General features: G+C 48.5%; 1 protein-coding gene across 3 annotated transcripts in view; it reads left to right on the forward strand.

The window, feature by feature from the left end:
- The window catches only part of fyco1a (FYVE and coiled-coil domain autophagy adaptor 1a), a 353,805-nt gene extending 334,104 nt beyond the window's left edge, over nt 1–19,701 (forward strand). For 2 of the 3 annotated variants that reach the window (XM_072509960.1, XM_072509962.1), the window contains one exon: nt 13,509–14,414. In XM_072509960.1, coding sequence (XP_072366061.1) covers nt 13,509–13,590 — 82 coding nt within the window. In that variant the 3' untranslated portion in view covers nt 13,591–14,414. Of the gene's footprint in view, nt 1–13,508; nt 14,415–19,306 lie in introns of those variants that run through there. The other variant, XR_011947883.1, reaches the window with a different exon arrangement.
- The last annotated feature ends 1,518 nt before the right edge of the window (nt 19,702–21,219 follow it).

Here is a 21,219-nt window from a genome sequence, read left to right on the forward strand (position 1 = left end):
GTGGCGAGAAGGAGGGCGAGCTTTAATCGGGCCAAGGCGGTGCTTCATAAAAAGAAGATAAAATTTGGAATGCTGCAACCGGCAAGACTGTGGGTCACATATCGAGAGAGGCACCACTACTTTGAGACGGCGGATGAAGCGTGGACTTTTATTGTGGAAGAAAAACTGGAATGAGCGGGTTATTAAAAAGAACGTTCGAACAAAGTGGTGGGGCGAATGTGGGGGGCAAAGAGGGGTTTTATGTACTAATCCTGCGATGTGGTAACTTTTCTCTCTCCCACAGGTGGTGATGGGGGGAGGAGGGGAGGTGGAGGAGATGGGGCGTTGGCCATTGGGGGCGGGGCCAAGGGAGAAGCGCGGGCTTGGTTCCCGCGCTATGATAATCATGGCGGGAATAGAGAAGCAGGAAGGAGGGGGCGTCGCACGGTGCGAGCCGAGGTCACGGGGGGAAGCCGAGGTCAGCCAGAGTTTGCTGACTTCTGGGAGCAACATGGGGGGAGTAATTACGCTAGCGGGGGATCTAGCGGGGGGGGTGGGAGGGGGGAATTACTGGGTTGCTGCTGCTGGGGAGAGGGGGGAGCTGGTATGGGAGAGGATGGGCGGGGGGGGCACCGCCTGGGGGAGAGACAGCTGCGTGGGAACCGGGTGAGGAGCTGGAAAAAGGTGATGGCTAATCGACAAGGGGGGGGGGGGGGTAGGAAGCCCCCCAACTCGGCTGATCACGTGGAACGTGAGAGGGCTGAACGGGCCGATAAAGAGGGCACGGGTACTCGCACACCTTAAGAAACTTAAGGCAGATGTGGTTATGTTACAGGAAACGCACCTGAAACTGATAGACCAGGTTAGGCTACGCAAAGGATGGGTGGGGCAGGTGTTCCATTCGGGGCTAGATGCGAAAAACAGGGGGGTGGCTATATTAGTGGGGAAGCGGGTAATGTTCGAGGCAAAGACTATAGTGGCGGATAACGGGGGCAGATACGTGATGGTGAGTGGCAAACTACAGGGGGAGACGGTGGTTTTGGTAAACGTATATGCCCCGAACTGGGATGATGCCAATTTTATGAGGCGGATGCTAGGACGCATTCCGGACCTAGAGATGGGAAAGCTGATAATGGGGGGAGATTTTAATACGGTGTTGGAACCAGGGCTGGATAGGTCGAAGTCCAGGACTGGAAGGAGGCCGGCAGCAGCCAAGGTACTTAAAGATTTTATGGAGCAGATGGGAGGTGTAGACCCGTGGAGATTTAGCAGACCTAGGAGTAAGGAGTTCTCGTTTTTCTCCTATGTCCATAAAGTCTACTCGCGAATAGACTTTTTTGTGCTGGGTAGGGCATTGATCCCGAAGGTGAGGGGAACGGAGTATACGGCTATAGCCATTTCGGATCACGCTCCACACTGGGTGGACTTGGAGATAGGGGAGGAAACAGGAGGGCGCCCACCCTGGAGAATGGACATGGGACTAATGGCAGATGAGGGGGGGTGTCTAAGGGTGAGGGGGTGCATTGAAAAGTACTTGGAACTCAATGATAATGGGGAGGTCCAGGTGGGAGTGGTCTGGGAGGCGTTGAAGGCGGTGGTTAGAGGGGAGCTGATATCAATAAGGGCACATAAAGGGAAGCAGGAGAGTAAGGAACGGGAGCGGTTGCTGCAAGAACTTTTGAGGGTGGACAGACAATATGCGGAAGCACCGGAGGAGGGACTGTACAGGGAAAGGCAAAGGCTACATGTAGAATTTGACTTGCTGACTACAGGCACTGCAGAGGCACAATGGAGGAAGGCACAGGGTGTACAGTACGAATATGGGGAGAAGGCGAGCAGGTTGCTGGCACACCAATTGAGGAAAAGGGGAGCAGCGAGGGAAATAGGGGGAGTGAGGGATGAGGAAGGAGAGATGGAGCGGGGAGCGGAGAGAGTGAATGGAGTGTTCAAGACATTTTATAAAAAATTATATGAAGCTCAACCCCCGGATGGGAGGGAGAGAATGATGGGCTTCTTGGATCGGCTGGAATTTCCCAAGGTGGAAGAGCAGGAAAGGGTGGGACTGGGAGCACAGATCGAGGTAGAAGAAGTGGTGAAAGGAATTAGGAGCATGCAGGCGGGAAAGGCTCCGGGACCGGATGGATTCCCAGTCGAATTCTATAGAAAATATGTGGACTTGCTCGCCCCGGTACTGACGAGGACCTTTAATGAGGCAAAGGAAAGGGGACAACTGCCCCCGACTATGTCTGAAGCAACGATATCGCTTCTCTTAAAGAAGGAAAAGGACCCGCTACAATGCGGGTCCTATAGACCTATTTCCCTCCTAAATGTAGATGCCAAGGTCCTGGCCAAGGTAATGGCAATGAGAATAGAGGAATGTGTCCCGGGGGTGGTCCACGAGGACCAAACTGGGTTTGTGAAGGGGAGACAGCTGAACACGAATATACGGAGGTTGTTAGGGGTAATGATGATGGCCCCACCAGAGGGAGAAACGGAGATAGTAGTGGCGATGGATGCCGAGAAAGCATTTGATAGAGTGGAGTGGGATTATTTGTGGGAGGTGTTGAGGAGATTTGGTTTTGGAGAGGGGTATGTTAGATGGGTGCAGCTGTTGTATAGGGCCCCAGTGGCGAGCGTGGTCACGAATGGATGGGGATCTGCATATTTTCGGCTCCATAGAGGGACAAGGCAGGGATGCCCTCTGTCCCCATTATTGTTTGCACTGGCGATTGAGCCCCTGGCGATAGCGTTGAGGGGTCCCAAGAAGTGGAGGGGAGTACTTAGGGGAGGAGAAGAGCACCGGGTATCTTTGTATGCGGACGATTTGCTACTATACGTGGCGGACCCGGCGGAGGGGATGCCAGAAATAATGCGGATACTTGGGGAGTTTGGGGATTTTTCAGGGTATAAATTGAACATGGGGAAAAGTGAGTTGTTTGTGGTGCATCCAGGGGAGCAGAGTAGAGAAATAGAGGACCTACCGTTGAGGAAGGTAACAAGGGACTTTCGTTACCTGGGGATCCAGATAGCTAAGAATTGGGGCACATTGCATAGGTTATATTTAACGCGGTTGGTGGAACAGATGGAGGAGGATTTCAAGAGATGGGATATGGTATCCCTGTCAATGGCAGGGAGGGTGCAGGCGGTTAAGATGGTGGTCCTCCCGAGATTCCTCTTTGTGTTTCAGTGCCTCCCGGTGGTGATTACGAAGGCTTTTTTTAAAAGGATTGAAAAGAGCATCATGGGTTTTGTGTGGGCCGGGAAGACCCCGAGAGTGAGGAAGGGATTCTTACAGCGTAGCAGGGATAGGGGGGGGCTGGCACTACCGAGCCTAAGTGAGTATTATTGGGCCGCTAATATTTCAATGGTGAGTAAGTGGATGGGAGAGGAGGAGGGAGCGGCGTGGAAGAGATTAGAGAGGGCGTCCTGTAGGGGGACTAGCCTACAGGCTATGGTGACATCCCCATTGCCGTTCTCACCGAGGAACTACACCACAAGCCCGGTGGTGGTGGCTACACTGAAGATTTGGGGACAGTGGAGACGGCATAGGGGAAAGACTGGAGCCTTGGGGGGGTCCCCGATAAGAAACAACCATAGGTTTGCCCCGGGGGGAATGGATGGGGGATATGGAATGTGGCAAAGAGCAGGAATAACGCAACTGAAAGATCTGTTTGTGGATGGGAAGTTCGCGAGTCTGGGAGCGCTGACCGAGAAATATGGGTTGCCCCAAGGGAATGCATTCAGGTATATGCAACTGAGGGCTTTTGCGAGGCAACAGGTGAGGGAATTCCCGCAGCTCCCGACACAAGAGGTGCAGGACAGAGTGATCTCAAAGACATGGGTGGGGGATGGTAAGGTGTCAGATATATATAGGGAAATGAGGGACGAAGGGGAGACTATGGTAGATGAACTAAAAGGGAAATGGAAAGAAGAGCTGGGGGAGGAGATCGAGGAGGGGCTGTGGGCAGATGCCCTAAGCAGGGTAAACTCGTCGTCCTCGTGTGCCAGGCTAAGCCTGATTCAGTTTAAGGTATTACACAGGGCACATATGACTGGAGCACGGCTCAGTAAATTTTTTGGGGTGGAGGATAGGTGTGCGAGGTGCTCGAGAAGCCCAGCGAATCATACCCATATGTTTTGGTCATGCCCGGCACTACAGGGGTTTTGGATGGGGGTGACAAAGGTGCTTTCAAAAGTAGTGGGAGTCCGGGTCGAACCAAGCTGGGGGTTGGCTATATTTGGGGTTGCACAAGAGCCGGGAGTGCAGGAGGCGAGAGAGGCCGATGTTTTGGCCTTTGCGTCCCTAGTAGCCCGGCGCAGGATATTGCTAATGTGGAAAGAAGCCAAGCCCCCGGGGGTGGAGACCTGGATAAATGACATGGCGGGGTTTATAAAGCTAGAGCGGATTAAGTTCGTCCTAAGGGGGTCGGCTCAAGGGTTCACCAGGCGGTGGCAACCGTTCGTCGAATACCTCGCAGAAAGATAGACGGAATGGGGAAAAGAAGGCAGCAGCAGCAGCCCAGGATCGGGGGGGGGGGGGGCGGGGGGGAGGAACCAGAAGGACTCTCAGGGTTGTTAATATATACTGTATAGTATGTATAGGTCGTTGCTACAGATAATTATATATTGGACTGTTAAATTATATTTTTGGAGAGTGTTACTTGTGACAAGGCAGTTGCCAATTAGGGCTAGTTTTCATTTTTGTTATTTATTATTTATTCATTTTTTGTTTATAAAATAGGTCATTGTTATTTGTGTTGTTATAATATTGTGTAAAGGATGCACAATGTACTGTGTTGGTTGACCAAAAATTTTCAATAAAATATTTAATTAAAAAAAACAAGAGCCTTCACCCGGGCTACCAAGGAGGCAAAGGCCAGTACTCCGCCCTCTTTCGACTCCTGCACTTCCGCATAATCTGATACCCCAAATATCGCTATCCCCCAGCTCGGTTTTACCCAAGTGTCCCAAGACCTTGGACATAACCTTCGCGAAGCCTTTCCAAAATCCTGAAAGTGCCGGGCATGCCTAGAATGGACTCGTCATATTAACACTGTGACTACCAGGGCAGGTCAAAGGCTAGGAATCCTACGGCGAGTAACTCTCCTCTTGACCCCCCCCCCAAAAGCCTGTCCACTATCTACAAGGCACGTCAGGGGTGTAATGGAATACTCTCCACTTGCCTGGATGAGTGCAGCTCCAAAACACAAGAAGCTCAACACCACCCAGGACAAAGCAGTCCGCTTGATTGCTCCTAGTTCCACAAACATTCAAACCCTTCACAACCCGCGAATAGTGTCAGCCGTGTGTACCATCTACAAGATGCACTGCAGTAACTCACCAAGGTTCCTCAGGCAGCGCCTTCCAAACCCATGACCACCACCATCTAGGACAAGAGCAGCAGATTCCTGGGCATCCCACCACCTGGAGGTTCCCCTCCAAGTCACTCACCACCCTGACTTGGAAAGGTATCGGCCGTTCCTTCACTGTCGCTGGGGGAAAATCCAGGAACTCCCTCCCTAACAGCACTGTAGGTGTATCTACACCCCAGGGACTGCAGCGGTTCAAGAAGGCAGCTCACCACCACCTTCTGAAGGGAAACTAGGGATGGGCAATAAATGCTGGCTCAACCAGCGACAGCCACATCCCATAAATGATTTTTTTTTTAAATCCTGTCTGGAAACAAAAGGAAAAAAAACTATTCATTTAATCCTATATGCTTCTGACCTAAAGTTTTATTTATTCAGCAGCAATCAGACAGTGAGGCTTCGTAGAGCATAAAAGTGGAGTGATACATTGATCATTGCCATAGCAAGTCCATTGCTAAATGATAAAATGGTCCAAAGTCCAAATCTTAGTGTACCTAATCCATATCCTCTTTCCCACCTTAATAGTTTTCTTTGTAAAGTAAATTTTCTAACTGGCAGCATCTCTTAGTGCGTGATTCAACAATCTAGAACCTGCTCAACAATACCTTGCAGCGCGTTTGGGTCCTCACGCGGGGTCTCCGCCATTTCGGGGGTCCTGGGTCGTGGGCAGGGGCTTCCTGAGGCAGGTTGGGCTGGGTCCCGTGGTCTGTTCCCTCCCTGGGCGCTCCTGGGGTCGGATCTTGAAGTAGGCCCGGTCGAGCCTCCACGTGGATTTTTCTTTCTTCCATCACCAGGTAGGTTGGGTCGCTGGGCGGGCCTCTCGGGGTCAAGTCGCTGGGCGGGTCTCTCGGGGTTGCGTTGGGCCGCATCTTGCCGTCGGGTCGGGAGCTCCAGGGACTGGGCAAGGTGATCCGGGGGCTGGCGTCGGTAGTTAGGCCGGGTTTGGAGCTCCGAGGTTCGGGTCGGCTCCAAATCGAGGTCGGGGCTTCACATCCGGTTTCGGCCCGATCTTCTTCCAGGTCGCGGAGGTCAGGTCGGGTCGGGTCAAAAGGTCTCCAAGGGCCTCGGAGGATGCTCAAGCCTGCAAGAGAGGACTGTAATTTACAGGTGTTTCCCAGCCCCCGCCACATGCCAGCTCCACATAATCCCCCTGTATTATGTGTTCCCTATCCACATGCTGTAGAAGCACCCTGTGACCATCACCCTACTCCCTGCAGCCCAGAATAAAGCCTGCTACACCCCAGGACATCAACTGTAGGGTAGCCCTGCACACCAATCTGTCCACTTTTTCTTTGGAGCACACAGCCCTTGCCCCTCCCTGCAGCTGGGGTACACCATGCTTCCAGTGATTGCTCCTGCTGCATTGCCATTTCCCTTCTGCGCTGTCCCTTATCTGTGACTTCAGACTGTGAGGTGAACAAAGCCTCTGGACTGTCTATCATCTGTGACTCCTTTCCACTTCGCAGCAGGAATGCCTGCATGCTGTGACTCCTGTCTGCCAGCCCCTGAACTGAAACGGGAGCTTTGACATAGTTCCAATTTGCAAAGAGGACTATGGACAACAGTGACCGCACAAAGCACTGCAGACCTGACTTATGTGATTGTGCGAATCATCCCTAATGTGCTACACTATAATATAATAATAATCTATATTATTGTCAATCAGGCCCCCTATCCTGGAGTCAGCTTGCATCCCCTTCCAATAATACATGTGCTATCTCTTAGATCCCCTTGTTTGTCTCTGTTTTATATAGCCTTGTTGGTCTCCAGCACCCTACCGCTCGGTCTTCCCTCTGCCTTCCATTGTTCATTATCTTCTTCACACTCGTTGAACAGCTCTCCTTTCTAATTGGCCCCATGTGTTTACCCTTCCTGATCCTCCCTTCTTTGCAGAGCCCTCTGTCCACATTGCCCCCCCCCCCACCCCTTGTGTTCGTCAGCCCTCCACCAACCCGGCCACACCTCACACCCTGACCCAGTCGAACTTCGGACCTTTGTTGCGGTGGCTGCATGAGTCCCGCAGAACAGTGCTGTCCAGATATACACTGGTGTATGGTAGCGGGGGAAGGAGACCCTTGCACGGCCCCATGGCACGGCGACACAGTGGCTAGCACTGCTGCCTCACAGTGCCAGGGACCCGGGTGTCTGTGTGGAGCTTGCACCTTCTCCCCGTGTCTGCGTGGATTTTCATTGGGTGCTCTGATTTTACCCCACAGTCCAAAGATGTGCAGGTTAGATGGATTGCCCCTTAGTGTCCAAAAGATTAGGTGGGGTTACGGGGATAGGATGGGCCTAGGTGGGTGCTCATTCGGATGGTTGTTGCAGACTAGATGGGTCGAATGGCCTCCTTCTGCACTGTAGAATTCTATGATTCCACAACCTCAGGTCCAACTCGGTGACACTTGCATGATGCAAGTTTAGACGGCCTGATGGGATTCCGCTGGCCAGTTCTTCTGAGTATTTATGAGATGCAAATGGCACACCACCAGCCTTCGGAATGACTGACCTGCCGTTAATCCGCCATTGGGAGAATAGCAACATATTTCTATAGTGGCGGGTTTCTGGCAATTTGGCTCCTACTAGATACTCTGCTCCCTCCCAGCACCAAACCTGCCATGGGCAAGATGCGAGAATTTTGCCTTTATTGTGAGCTACAGGGGTTTTGCCCTCCAGCTGCTTTGCTTCTATTGGGGAAGCCCTATAAGGCACTTAACTAGTTAACATTGGGCTTTCCCCAGGATTTAGGAATCTGGCGGCAGAAATCTCACTTCCCAAGAGATGCCGGCCAATCATGGACAATGCTATTAGGATTAGTGGCTGCTATTAGTAATGCTCTAATGAGTTCACCATGGATCCCTGGACACAGGTAAATGAGGTGGGATGGGGTCGCACTGAGTGCTGAATTTGGGTGCATTTAAGTGCTATAGTGAGAGTTTGGTGACTGAGGGATATCAAGGGTTTATTTTTAATTTTTACCTAAAGTCTAGTCTTTCTTTTATTTAGTTAATTAACTTAAAAGTTGCTGTTTGGTTGAGAAGAAGGTGCATTTTCAATCGGCTTTAAACAAAGGTTATACTTGTAGCTACTGGCAGCTGGAGCTTGTTAATTAGTTAATTGGATTAGGCCAGTTTTCAGAGGCCAGAGTCACAGTATAAATCTGAGCTAGTTACAATGCAGACTTTGCACTGAGTGCTGAATTTGGGTGCATTTGAGTGCTATAGTGAGAGTTTGGTGACTGAGGGAGTGCTGAATCTGGGTGCATTTGAGTGCTATAGTGGAAGTTTGGTGACTGAGGGAGTGCTGAATCTGGGTGCATTTGAGTGCTATAGTGAGAGTTTGGTGACTGAGGGAGTGCTGAATTTGGGTGCATTTGAGTGCTATTGTGAGAGTTTGGTGACTGCGGGAGTTGGGTGAGGAGGGAGTAAAGTGCTCCTTTCATTTCATTTCCTACATTTCCTCAAAGAGCGAGAAGGGAGCCTGGAGTTTACAGAGACTGCAGCTGACTGGGAGCTGAGTCGGAGGGCGGAGTTCCAGTTGCTCCACAGTGCAGCTATATTCTGTAAGCTAAGAAGGGATGGAGGCTAGGGCAGTTGCATGCTCCTCCTGTAGGATGTGGGTGGTGAGGGATACCACCGGTGTCCCCGCTGACTATACCTGCAGGAAGTGCACCCAACTCCAGCTCCTCAGAGACCGTGTTAGGGAACTGGAGCTGGAGCTGGATGAACTTCGGATCATCCGGAAGGCAGAGGGGGTAATAGAGAAGAGTTACAGGGAGGTAGCCACACCCAAGGTACAGGACAAGAGTAGCTGGGTTACAGTCAGGGGAAAGAAACGAACGGGCAGACAGTGCAGGGATCCCTCGTGGCCATTCCCCTTCAAAACAAGTATACCGTTTTGGATGCTGTTGGGGGGGATGACCAACCGGGGGAAGGCCCTAGCGGCCAGGTCTCTGGCACTGAGTCTGGCTCTGGGGCTCAGAAGGGAAGGGGGGAGAATAGAAAAGCAATAGTGATAGGAGACTCAGTGGTTAGGGGAATAGATAGGAGATTCTGTGGTCGCGAGCGAGACTCCCGGAAGGTATGTTGCCTCCCGGGTGCCAGGGCCAGGGATGTCTCGGATCGTGTCTTCAGGATCCTTAAGGGGGAGGGGGAGCAGCCAGAAGTCGTGGTGCACATTGGTACCAACGACGTAGATAGGAAAAGGGGTGTAGATGTAATAAGCGAGTTTAGAGAGTTAGGCTGGAAGTTAAAAGCCAGGACAGACAGAGTTGTCATCTCTGGTTTGTTGCCGGTGCCACGTGATAGCGAGGCTAGGACTAGGGAGCGAGTGCAGTTGAACACGTGGCTGCAGGAATGGTGTAGGAGGGAGGACTTCAGGTACTTGGATAATTAGAGCGCATTCTGGGGAAGGTGGGACCTGTACAAGCAGGACGGGTTGCATCCGAACCAGAGGGGCACCAATATCCTGGGAGGCAGGTTTTCTAGTACTCTTCGGGAGGGTTTAAACTAATTTGGCAGGGGAATGGGAACCGGACTTGTAGTCCAGCTACTAAGGTAGCCGATGTTCAGGACATCAAAGCGTGTAGTGAGGCAGTGGGGAAGGTAACACTGACAAAGAAGAGTACTTGCAGGCACGGAGATGGGTTGAAGTGTGTATACTTCAACGCAAGAAGCATCAGGAATAAGGTGGCTGAACTTAAGGCATGGATCGGTACTTGGGACTACGATGTGGTGGCCATCACGGAAACTTGGATAGAAGAGGGGCAGAAATGGTTGTTGGAGGTTCCTGGTTATAGATGTTTCAATATGATTAGAGAGGGTGGTAAAAGAGGTGCGGGGGTTGCACTGTTAATTAGAGATAGTATAACAGCTGCAGAAAAGCAGTTCGAGGAGGATCTACCTACTGAGGTAGTATGGGTTGAAGTCAGAAATAGGAAAGGAGCAGTCACCTTGTTGGGAGTTTTCTATAGGCCCCCCAATAGCAGCAGAGATGTGGAGGAACAGATTGGGACACAGATTTTGGAAAGATGCAGAAGTCACAGGGTAGTAGTCATGGGTGACTTCAACTTCCCAAATATTGAGTGGAAACTCTTTAGATCAAATAGTTTGGATGGGGTGGTGTTTGTGCAGTGTGTCCAGGAAGCTTTTCTAACACTGTATGTAGATTGTCCGACCAGAGGGGAAGCCATATTGGATTTGGTACTTGGTAATGAACCAGGGCAAGTGATAGATTTGTTAGTGGGGGAGCATTTTGGAGGTAGTGACCACAATTCTGTGACTTTCACTTTAGTAATGGAGAGGGATAGATGCGTGCAACACGGCAAGGTTTACAATTGGGGGAAGGGTAAATACGATGCTGTCAGACAAGAACTGAAGTGCATAAGTTGGGAACATAGGCTGTCAGGGAAGGACACAATTGAAATGTGGAACTTGTCCAAGGAACAGATACTACGTGTCCTTGATATGTATGTCCCTGTCAGGCAGGGAAGAGATAGTCGAGTGAGGGAACCATGGTTGACAAGAGAGGTTGAATGTCTTGTTGAGAGGAAGAAGGATACTTATGTAAGGCTGAGGAAACAAGGATCAGACAGGGCGCTGGAGGGATACAAGATAGCCAGGAGGGAACTGAAGAAAGGGATTAGGAGAGCTAAGAGAGGGCATGAAAAATCTTTGGCGGGTAGAATCAAGGAAAACCCCAAGGCCTTTTACACATATGTGAGAAATATGAGAATGACTAGAGCGAGGGTGGGTCCGATCAAGGACAGTAGCGGGAGATTGTGTATTGAGTCTGGAGAGATAGGAGAGGTCTTGAACAAGTACTTTTCTTCAGTATTTACGAATGAGAGGGGCCATATTGTTGGAGAGGACAGTGTGGAACAGACTGGTAAGCTTGAGGAGATACTTGTTCGGAAGGAAGATATGTTGGGCATTTTGAAAAACTTGAGGACAGACAAGTCCCCCGGGCCTGACGGGATATATCCAAGGATTCTATGGGAAGCAAGAGATGAAATTGCAGAGCCGTTGGCAATGATCTTTTCGTCCTCACTGTCAACAGGGGTGGTACCAGGGGATTGGAGAGAGGCAAATGTCGTGCTCCTGTTCAAAAAAGGGAATAGGGATAACCCTGGGAATTACGCGCCAGTTAGTCTTACTTCGGTGGTAGGCAAAGTAATGGAAAGGGTACTGAGAGATAGGATTTCTGAGCGTCTGGTAAGACACTGCTTGATTAGGGATAGTTAGCACAGATTTGTGAGGGGTAGGTCTTGCCTCACAAGTCTTATTGAATTCTTTGAGGAGGTGACCAAGCACGTGGATGAAGGTAAAGCAGTGGATGGAGTGTACATGGATTTTAGTAAGGCATTTGATAAGGTTCCCCATGGTAGGCTTATGCAGAAAGTAAGGAGGCATGGGATAGTGGGAAATTTGGCCAGTTGGATAACGAACTGGCTAACCGATAGAAGTCAGAGAGTGGTGGTGGATGGCAAATATTCAGCCTGGAGCCCAGTTACCAGTGGCGTGCCGCAGGGATCAGTTCTGGTTCCTCTGCTGTTTGTGATTTTCATTAATGACTTGGATGAGGGAGTTGAAGGGTGGGCCAGTAAATTTGCAGACGATATGAAGATTGGTGGAGTTGTGGATAGTGAGGAGGGCTGTTGTCGGCTGGAAAGAGAAATAGATAGGATGCAGAGCTGGGCTGAGAAGTGGCAGATGGAGTTTAACCCTGAAAAGTGTGAAGTTGTCCATTTTGGAAGGACACACATGAATGCGGAATACAGGGTTAACGGTAGGGTTCTTGGCAATGTAGAGGAGCAGAGAGATCTTGGGGTCTATGTTCATAGATCTTTGAAAGTTGCCACTCAAGTGGATAGAGCTGTGAAGAAGGCCTATGGTGTGCTCGCGTTCATTAACAGAGGGATTGAATTTAAGAGCCGTGAGGTGATGATGCAGCTGTCCAAAACCTTGGTAAGGCCACATTTGGAGTACTGTGTGCAGTTCTGGTCGCCTCATTTTAGGAAGGATGTGGAAGCTTTGGAAAAGGTGCAAAGGAGATTTACCAGGATGTTGACTGGAATGGAGAGTAGGTCTTACGAGGAAAGGTTGAGGGTGCTAGGCATTTTCTCATTAGAATGGAGACGGATGAGGGGCGACTTGATAGAGGTTTATAAGATGGTCAGGGGAATAGATAGACAGTCAGAGACTTTTTCCCCGGGTGGAACAAACCATTACAAGGGGACATAAATTTAAGGTGAATGGTGGAAGATATAGGGGGGATGTCAGAGGTTCTTTACCCAGAGAGTAGTGGGGCATGGAATGCACTGCCTGTGGAAGTAGTTGACTCGGAAACATTAGGGACCTTCAAGCGGCTATTGGATAGGTACATGGATTACGGTAGAATGAAGGGGTGTAGATTAATTTGTTCTTAATCTAGGACAAAAGTTCGGCACAATATCGTGGGCCGAAGGGCCTGTACTGTGCTGTATTTTTCTATGTTCTATGTAACAATTCACTGGAAAGATGGGGGTCGAAGGCAAGAGCAGGGGAGTGATTTTCAGTGGTCCCTTCACTCTCTTCCCAATGCTGGGTCCAATGATTGGCCACTGAGTGCCTATAAACGAGGCAATCCCCCCCCCCCCCCAACCCGGGTTTGCTGGGTAGCCTTTGAAAGGCACGGGAGAGCCATGTGGCTCTAATTCCTGAGTCACCATTAAACTCCGGTGCGCTCAGGAATGATCAATGTCAAGTGGTTCATTCATGAATATAATTGACATCGTACCAGGAGTTGGTGAGTTGAGTGCCCCTTCCTGTCACCGACTTACTCGCGGGAGGTTTTCCCACTCTCTCCAGACTGATGCACAGCCTCCCACATAATCTTGTGGGCCCAGCCGCCACCTTTTCCACTGTGGCGGGCTGGATAGAATTCTGCCCGTCAAGGTGAAGATAATCTCTGATGTACTTTTTTTCATTGTAGTTGAGCCAGGATGTTAAGAAGCTTAAATCCACAGAATAGTCAGCTTGAAAGCTGGAACATAATTCAAATACAATCTCCAAGTGCGAGGTTTATGTTAAAGCGCGGAGAGAAAATGTTGACACTCATTCATTCGCTGATTAAACCCACTTGATTATTAAATTAAAGTAACTGTTGTCACTTTATTTCTTTTAGGTTTACCTCAAAGAAGGTGCTTTATCACTTAACTGTTGAAAAACCAATAATCTACGATGGAAGTGATGCTTCTGAACCATAAAACTTGTTCGCCTGTATTTTTAAACTGTTCGAGAATAGCCAGGAATATTTGGCATTACCTTCTGAGGTTTGAAAACTATGCAAACATACTTTATATAAAAACATATGTAGTAACTTTTCTTATATACAGCCGCAACACATAAATAATGTAATTGGGGTCTGTCAGGGAGAAGCAATATTTCTTTAGTGGGTGAGAATAGAGCCTCCTGTCTTACAACAGGAGTAACGGTTGCACTATCTTTTGTTTATATAATCAGGCATTGGTATAGTATTTTTCCCCTCTATGCAAACCCACTTTTGCTGTATTCCTGTCACCGCTTTTACCACACTTTCCAGCTGCAGCTCATTGCAAAGTTTCTAACTGTCATGCAAACAGAAAGCACCAGCCGTGTGGTATTATGCATGGGAAAGAATTAAGGGGGTTACTATCCTCTCGTTCCCACTGATGTTGGGGAACAAGTGGCATGAATGTGGCCTATTGCAGGAAATGTGTGGAGATGATCTACCTAGTACGTATGGTTAAGAATGTCAGACATTAGAAGCATGACAGCTTAACAAGCTAAACTTATTTATATTAAATGTCATATATATTTTGACTAGAGATAGATATATTTTGAAAAGTTTGTATGCCTGGAACTGAGGAGGGTGTTCTTGTCGATTTTTAATGTTACAGCTTTGTGGCAATGTCTATTTTAATAGTGCAGTATCTAAACAATAACTTGGCAAAGTAGTTAAAATATTTTTCATGTTGCATGCCACTTTGCGCTCTTGTTCAAAAATTTTGTTATCTAGACAGAACCGATTAATAAAGGAAATCACGACGTACCTTTTAGACGAAACCAATCTTTTTGAATTTGTAGGCTGGATTTTATAGGAGATTAACTTCATTTACTCAAAGTAACTTTATTTAAGGTTAGAAATACAGAAATAGAATGCACTTCCTTCAGATCATTATTTACATCCCCAAAAGTTAAGCTTGTCATAACAAATTTCACAAGACATGAGATACCATTTTGCATGCCGTACTTAAACTGATCAGAATTGGAATGATCTGCATTGGTCCACATTGCAGTATGTTTTCTCTACCTCTATTGCCTTTTCGCACCATCCCCCTCAGCCTATTCCAAGACGATTGACTGGGTCAGTAGTGTAACGATTATGTCGCTGGCCTGGTAATTCTAAGGACTAATAATTCAGAGTATCAAAGCAGTACAATGAATAAACTCCCTACCTTGGGAAATTTAGGATGCACCTTTGCCACATAAACTGCAGAGGTGCCTAAGGACAGCCTACCACTCCCTTCTCAGGTCAACTAGGCACAGGCAATAAATGCCAACCTTGGCAGTGATGTCCTTGTCCTGAGAATGAATAAGATAAAATTATCACACAAGTTAAGTGAAACTAAAGGTCCTGGACGTTTGGGGCAATTTTTCTGGGATATCTTGTGTCCTGGGGCATTATTTGCCTCAAACTTTCCACATATTTGTTGCTTGCCCACTCTTTCCCTCCATTGCCAGTACCAAAGCACTCTGTTCTTACTCTCACAGCAGAGCAGCCACAGAACTATCACACTGTCAGTGCCATTAAAAACCTGTTTTTAAATTAAGCCTAAGTGAAGGGTGAAGCCTGTGTAGCAAATTAGCACGATTGGGTAAATTGAGAAGTAATGGTGGTTGGGATACAGAAGCCTGTAGATTATATGAGGAAGCAATGACCAAGGTAAAGATCGGGAAATAAATTAGCCAAATTAGCTTTGTTTCCTTCATTGGTATTTAAGATTCCAAAGTTGATCCAGCCACAAGAGTATTCGTGTTGCTGTGGGCGTGACCCTAATGCAAATGGAGGCACTGGCTATGAGAAATAGGTGGAAGATGCAGTGGGTAGAAGAGAGTTTTTAGTTAGATCTTAGGCAGTGGGAAGGGGGCAATGGAGGAAAAGCCAGAGATCAGCAAGGTGTAAAGAGGCTGGGAAAAGCTATGGAGTTAGGATCTGCTCGCTGCGAGACGTCAGTCAGGCGGATATTTGAAACGTTGCAATAATCTCACTCCATCCAGTCACCGGAGCAGGAGTACATCATTCATTCCCTTGAGTCTGTTTCAGCTGAAAATTTGCATTTATACACCACTTTTCATACTGCACAGCCAAAGAAATACTTTTGAAGTGTCATCACTGTTGTCCTGTAGGAAAAGGTGGCAACTTTTTTTTTTGCACAAGTTTACAAGAATTACCAACTAGTCTGTTTTGATGGTGTTGGTTTAAGCAATAGATATTAACAGGTGCCCTCCTGTTCTTCAAATAACTACATAACAAGTTTCACATCCTCTTAAGAAGGCAGACAGGGCCTCAGTTTAATGCCTCATGAGAAACATCTCCAACAATGCAGTACTCCTTCACTTCAACACTGAACGGTCAGCTTACACGCTCAAATTTCAAGTGTGGGGCTTGAACACACAACTTTCTGAATCAGAGATAGAAGTACTACCACTGAACCAAAGCTGACACCACATGATTCCTACCGTTTCCCCCCTCCCCACACTCCAAGTGTAGCCCATCAGAAATGCCACTCCACCGGTGTAGTCCACAAGGGACTGTATTCAACCCAGTCTGCACTATCATGAACCGAATCTCATCCTGTATTTCCCATTGTGGACCTTATCATCAGTCTACCATGTTACCCCTCCCAACCTAGCATATCATGAAGGTACCCTGTCATTGACCATATGCAATAAATGGCTAGGTGATTTGAAAGTATTTAAAAGCATGGGAGCTGGTAAAATAAAGCAGATTGCCAACCTGCTGCCTTCTCGCCTAACCACAACCTGTCCCCCAAATTACAGAGGGTGGGTAAGACGTCAGGCAGCCAATCCGCACTTTGGCCCAGTAAGGCTCTTATGTGGCCTCAATCTGCCTCTGCCACAATTTTTCAGTCTGCAGGGAAAGCGGGACAAGGTGAGCAGCCGGGCATTCACTAGACGAGTTGCTTGCGGGCAAGTGTGTGTCCTTTGTACCTATCAATAGCACCCCCCAAGATCATATCCCCCTCCCAATCTTCTCTTGTGGCCCCTCTAACCCAACCCCCCCCCCCCCCCCCCCCCGCCCCCCACCCACCGCTAAACCGGGATCTGCCAGCCATGCCCCGGACTTGTATCAAGCCAGGGAAACATCGCCCTCCTTCTTTAACCATATTCTGCTCTGACCCTGATGGGACTGCAGAGCTGCAGCTCGAGGGTAGGATATCCTGCCATGGAGCAGAAGTCCCACCTTGACCCGAGAAAGGTTAATATCGCTGTGGGGCAACTGGATTTCTGCTTGACTGACTTTTAAATTGGGGACATGGGTATTTCATCCCACCCATTAGTCTGCCATTTAATTAACTTTAACATACCCATTCCATTGGCTCCCACTCATTCAGTCTACTCTAACTTGGACTCTATCTCACCGACTATATCCGAGGATGGCCACTATTCATTCCGTTTATACTGCCATGGACATTATCCGATCCAGTTTTCCTAATTATGGACTCTTCCTCATTTAGTTTTCCCTTATGAACCCAACATCATTCACTCTTCTCTGTCAATGACCCTATTCCACTTTGTTGACCCTAACATGGAGCCTTAACCACCTGATGCATTTGCAATGAATTTTACAACCCTTAGTCTCTTCTGTCATGGAGTCAAACCCACTAATCTATTATATGATACATTCTAACCTGCTCAGTCCACCCTACCCTGGACCTTACTCTAATATCAACTTAACCCCAACTGGTCTACAGTACCCTGAATTTTATCTCACACCCTACCCTATAAATTCTACTCCAATCAGTCCTACTCTATCAGGAAACATATCCTAATTAATCTAGGCCATCATGGATCTTATCCTACTCAGCCTATTGTGCCACAAACCGTATCCCAATTATCCTACGTTATGATGGTTCCTAGCCCATGCACTGAAATCAAGCTACCTACTCCCACTTGTTCATCCAATGTGAATTCTACACCTTAATATTTCCTATATTACAGCCATGACCACACAAAAAAGTACTTCATTGGCTATAAAACACCTTGGAACATCCCACAGTTATGAAAAGCACAAGTTCTCTCTTTACTCCACCCACTCTAACTTGCCCCTCCCACTAGATCCAGTGTTAGGTCATAGGCTGGATTTTGTGGGGCCACCAGGCATCTTGCCCTTGAGTCAGAAAACCAGCAGGGAAGCCCCGTCAGTTACATGAGGGAGCCCCGCTGGAGCCAAATGCCCATCAAGCACTTAAGTGGCCCCCCAATTGAGGTCCTCGGCAGTAGGTCCCACCCAGTAATAGGTGCTGGTCAATCAGAGGCTACTCGACGCTGCCAGTGCCAATGGGAATGTTGGCTGCTGGCAGCACTGCACCCACCAGAGGCCCGGAAACATCGTGGCGGTCTCTGAGTGAAGGCAGTTCAGGGGTCGCTGGGTTTCAGCGCCATGCCCGACCCCCAGAGTGGCAGCTTTCTGAGCACACAGGAAAGCCATGCAGCACCCATTTCATCCCTGAGGTCACAACTGAATTGCAGTGACCCTGGGAGGATAATGGGTGTCAATTAACTCACAAGTGAGCCTAATTGGCATGCCACTGGTAGCAACTGGGAATCCCACATCAGCCTCTTCTGAGCTTCTACTTATTCGCGAGAGGTTTTGCCACTGGGAGACTGACACGGGGCCGCTCCAGCAACTGATTAAGCCCGGCCACCATAGTTCTCACAACACACAACATTAAATCCAGCCCCTTGTCTCTCGAGTAAATAATAATTAATCATGAAACATTTAGCCAAGACCAAAAACATCTAGAGGCTGTGAAATAATACCGCTTAAGCACTAATGCAGATTGCAGACAGGCTCTTCAGTATTCCAGTGTAGCGAAAACCTAGAATCTTTTTAACTTCTTTGAATACACTACCTGTGATGATGCGGAAATTAATAATTGCATTTTGTTGATTTCAATCACTGCCAAAGAATTTCAAATTCAGTTTGCAAATTATTTTTAAGAATAGGGAGTTTCTCACTTCTTTAGATGACTTTCAGAATTTCTTGCTTGACAGTGAATCATGTTAACATCAGGCACTTTTTTCAATGTACAAAGTTCAGATTCAGAGTTCTTGCTCAGATACCAAATAAAGAATGTATTTTAAAAATACAACTTGTGTGCCATCCATTTGCTAAACGTGATTGTACTTTGCAAAAGAAAGGTGTACAACATATACTGTTTGAAATAAAAACAGGAAGTGCTAGAAATACTCGGCAAGTCTGGCTGCATCTGTGGAGAAAGAAGCAGAGTTAACGCTTTGCCTCAAAAACTGAAGGGAGGTTGAAATGTGACGGGCTTTATGCTGTTGAAAGCGGGGGAAGGAGGTGAAGATCAAAAGGAGAGTCTGGGATATGGTAAAGGGTGGGAGAGATCAAACAACAGAGGTGTCATGGAACAGAAGGCAAAGGGCTGTAGTGAAGAAACAAAGCTGGGTGAGTGTTAAGGGTAGAATAATGAACAGCTCTGTCTTAAAGCAAATGCACAAAAACATGATACAGATTGGCACTCAGCAGGGGTGTCTGCTGTTCTCTCGGCCCCGATGCTGCCAGGTCTGCTGAATATTTCTAGGACTTTCTGTTTTTATTTCACATTTCCAACATCCACAATATTTTGTTCGTATGTACTGTTTGAAGACTTTGAAACTTTTATCTTTCAGTATTGTCGCTGGTAACAGCCCTGACCCCGGTGGCAGTCAGTAAGGTAGAGACGACCATTGACCCAGTTGCTCAACCAGGCAGTGCTGACCAATGCTGTAAATCTCCCTTTGAGACTTTTCTCAGCCGCCAAGGAATAACAGGAAGGCAGAAGCAAACATAATGGGCCAGAGTTTTCCGACCAAGTAACAGCAAGATTAATCTACAAGTTGTTATCAGTGTCTAAATCGTCCGCTGATTTGTGGCAAGGAAGCGATGGACATAACCATGTCCTGCGAATTGTCACAGATTGCTGGACGATTTGCATTGCTCGACCGACAGCCCCACAAAAATAGCAGCTCGCCACCCACCTCCCCATGAGTTTCAAGAAATAGCTACATTTGTTACCAATTAAAATCACCGCCGAAACTCTTAGCAGCGTATGGGCCTTTCTTAATGATGTCACTTATGTTCCTGTAGCACTCCATCTCGCTGATCCAATGGGAACTATTCAAACTGGAATATCATTCCTGGAAGTAGCAAATTACTCGGTAATTGCGTTTTTTTCTCACTTTTCCTTCCTCTTTGCTTTCTCTCTCTCTCTCTGAATCCAATCCTTTCTTGTCTTGGCGGTAAGGGTGGGAGACCCAAATGTCAAGGTTTTAACTCCACAGTGCATGGGCTGGATTCTTCGTTCCTGCGGCTAAGTGCAAACGCCAACAGAGGACCCGTGGAGTTCCACAACGGAAAAATCGGCGCCACACCTGGACTGATTCCGCTACCGGTGAGGGGCTAGCACCGGCGCCGTGTGAAACGCTCGTGGAAAATGGTGGGATAATCACCGTGTCCGTGCTGGGCATGCACAGGGCTGACAAGCTGCAGCCGCGCGTTCACTTACACCCCCCACACACGCACCGATCATGCCCGAAAAGATGGCACCGGTTGTGCTGGACCGCATACTCATCCACCCATACCCCACAGCCCACCTCCCGGCCGCCTCCACTACTCCCCCCAGGCCTGGCAGAAGCCCCCCAGCCAGCGGCACGACTGTCGGCGAAGAATGGCGGTGCTGGATACTGTCTACACGCCCTCTCTCTCTCTCTCTGCAGCCACCACGCCAAGCTCACAACTGTTGAGAAACATGTGGCCCACGCTGTCGGGAACTCGGCCCATCGGAGGTGGAACATCGCGGTTGGACCCGATAATTAGATGCGAACGTGGTTGCAAATGCGCGCGGCGCAATGACGCCTATTTGGAGGAGAATGAGCATTGCGATTCGGCGCCAAACCACCACCTGCCACGATTCCGATGTCGGGAGCTATTCTCCACCCAAACGCTGTTCCTGTTTTCGCCGTCGTGCCACGGAGAATCATGCCCAATGTGTTTTGGCCTGATAGGTTCCCCATCTGGAAGTCAGCCTAGTTGACAGAGGCTTCCAGTCAGGCAGGGTGCATTCCAGAGGAGGCTGCAGAACAAAGGAGCCCCGATCCCAGAGGAAGAGTGGTCTGACCCCCAGGCCCGGGTCTGAGTTATCCAAGCCAAGGACAAAGTGGGAGAATTCATGCTGAGGGAGCTTGTGGGTCCAGAAGGAAGTTATCTTGCTCCTCCTGACCTGCAAGGAGTGTGTCCCTTTGCCTCACTTCATATACTGGGTTTCCTGGGTCCCAAGGAGAGAAGTTTTAAAAATCTGTACTGGATTATTCACCAACGTCCCATTGACTTTGTTATCAACTCATCTTTCCAATCATTTGCGGCACAGCAATTTTTATGAGCTGCAGTGTGGGGAGGGGGTGGTGTCATGGTATTGTCACTGGACTAGTATTCCAGAGGTAATAATCTTAGCGAATGTTGCGTACATACAAAATAGAAGCAGAAATAGGCCATCCTACCCATCGAGCCTGCTCCACCATTCAGCAAGATCATGGATGGTCTGCTT

The sequence above is a fragment of the Scyliorhinus torazame genome, chromosome 6 (assembly GCF_047496885.1).
Source record: "Scyliorhinus torazame isolate Kashiwa2021f chromosome 6, sScyTor2.1, whole genome shotgun sequence".
NCBI classification, from domain to species: Eukaryota; Metazoa; Chordata; class Chondrichthyes; order Carcharhiniformes; family Scyliorhinidae; genus Scyliorhinus; species Scyliorhinus torazame.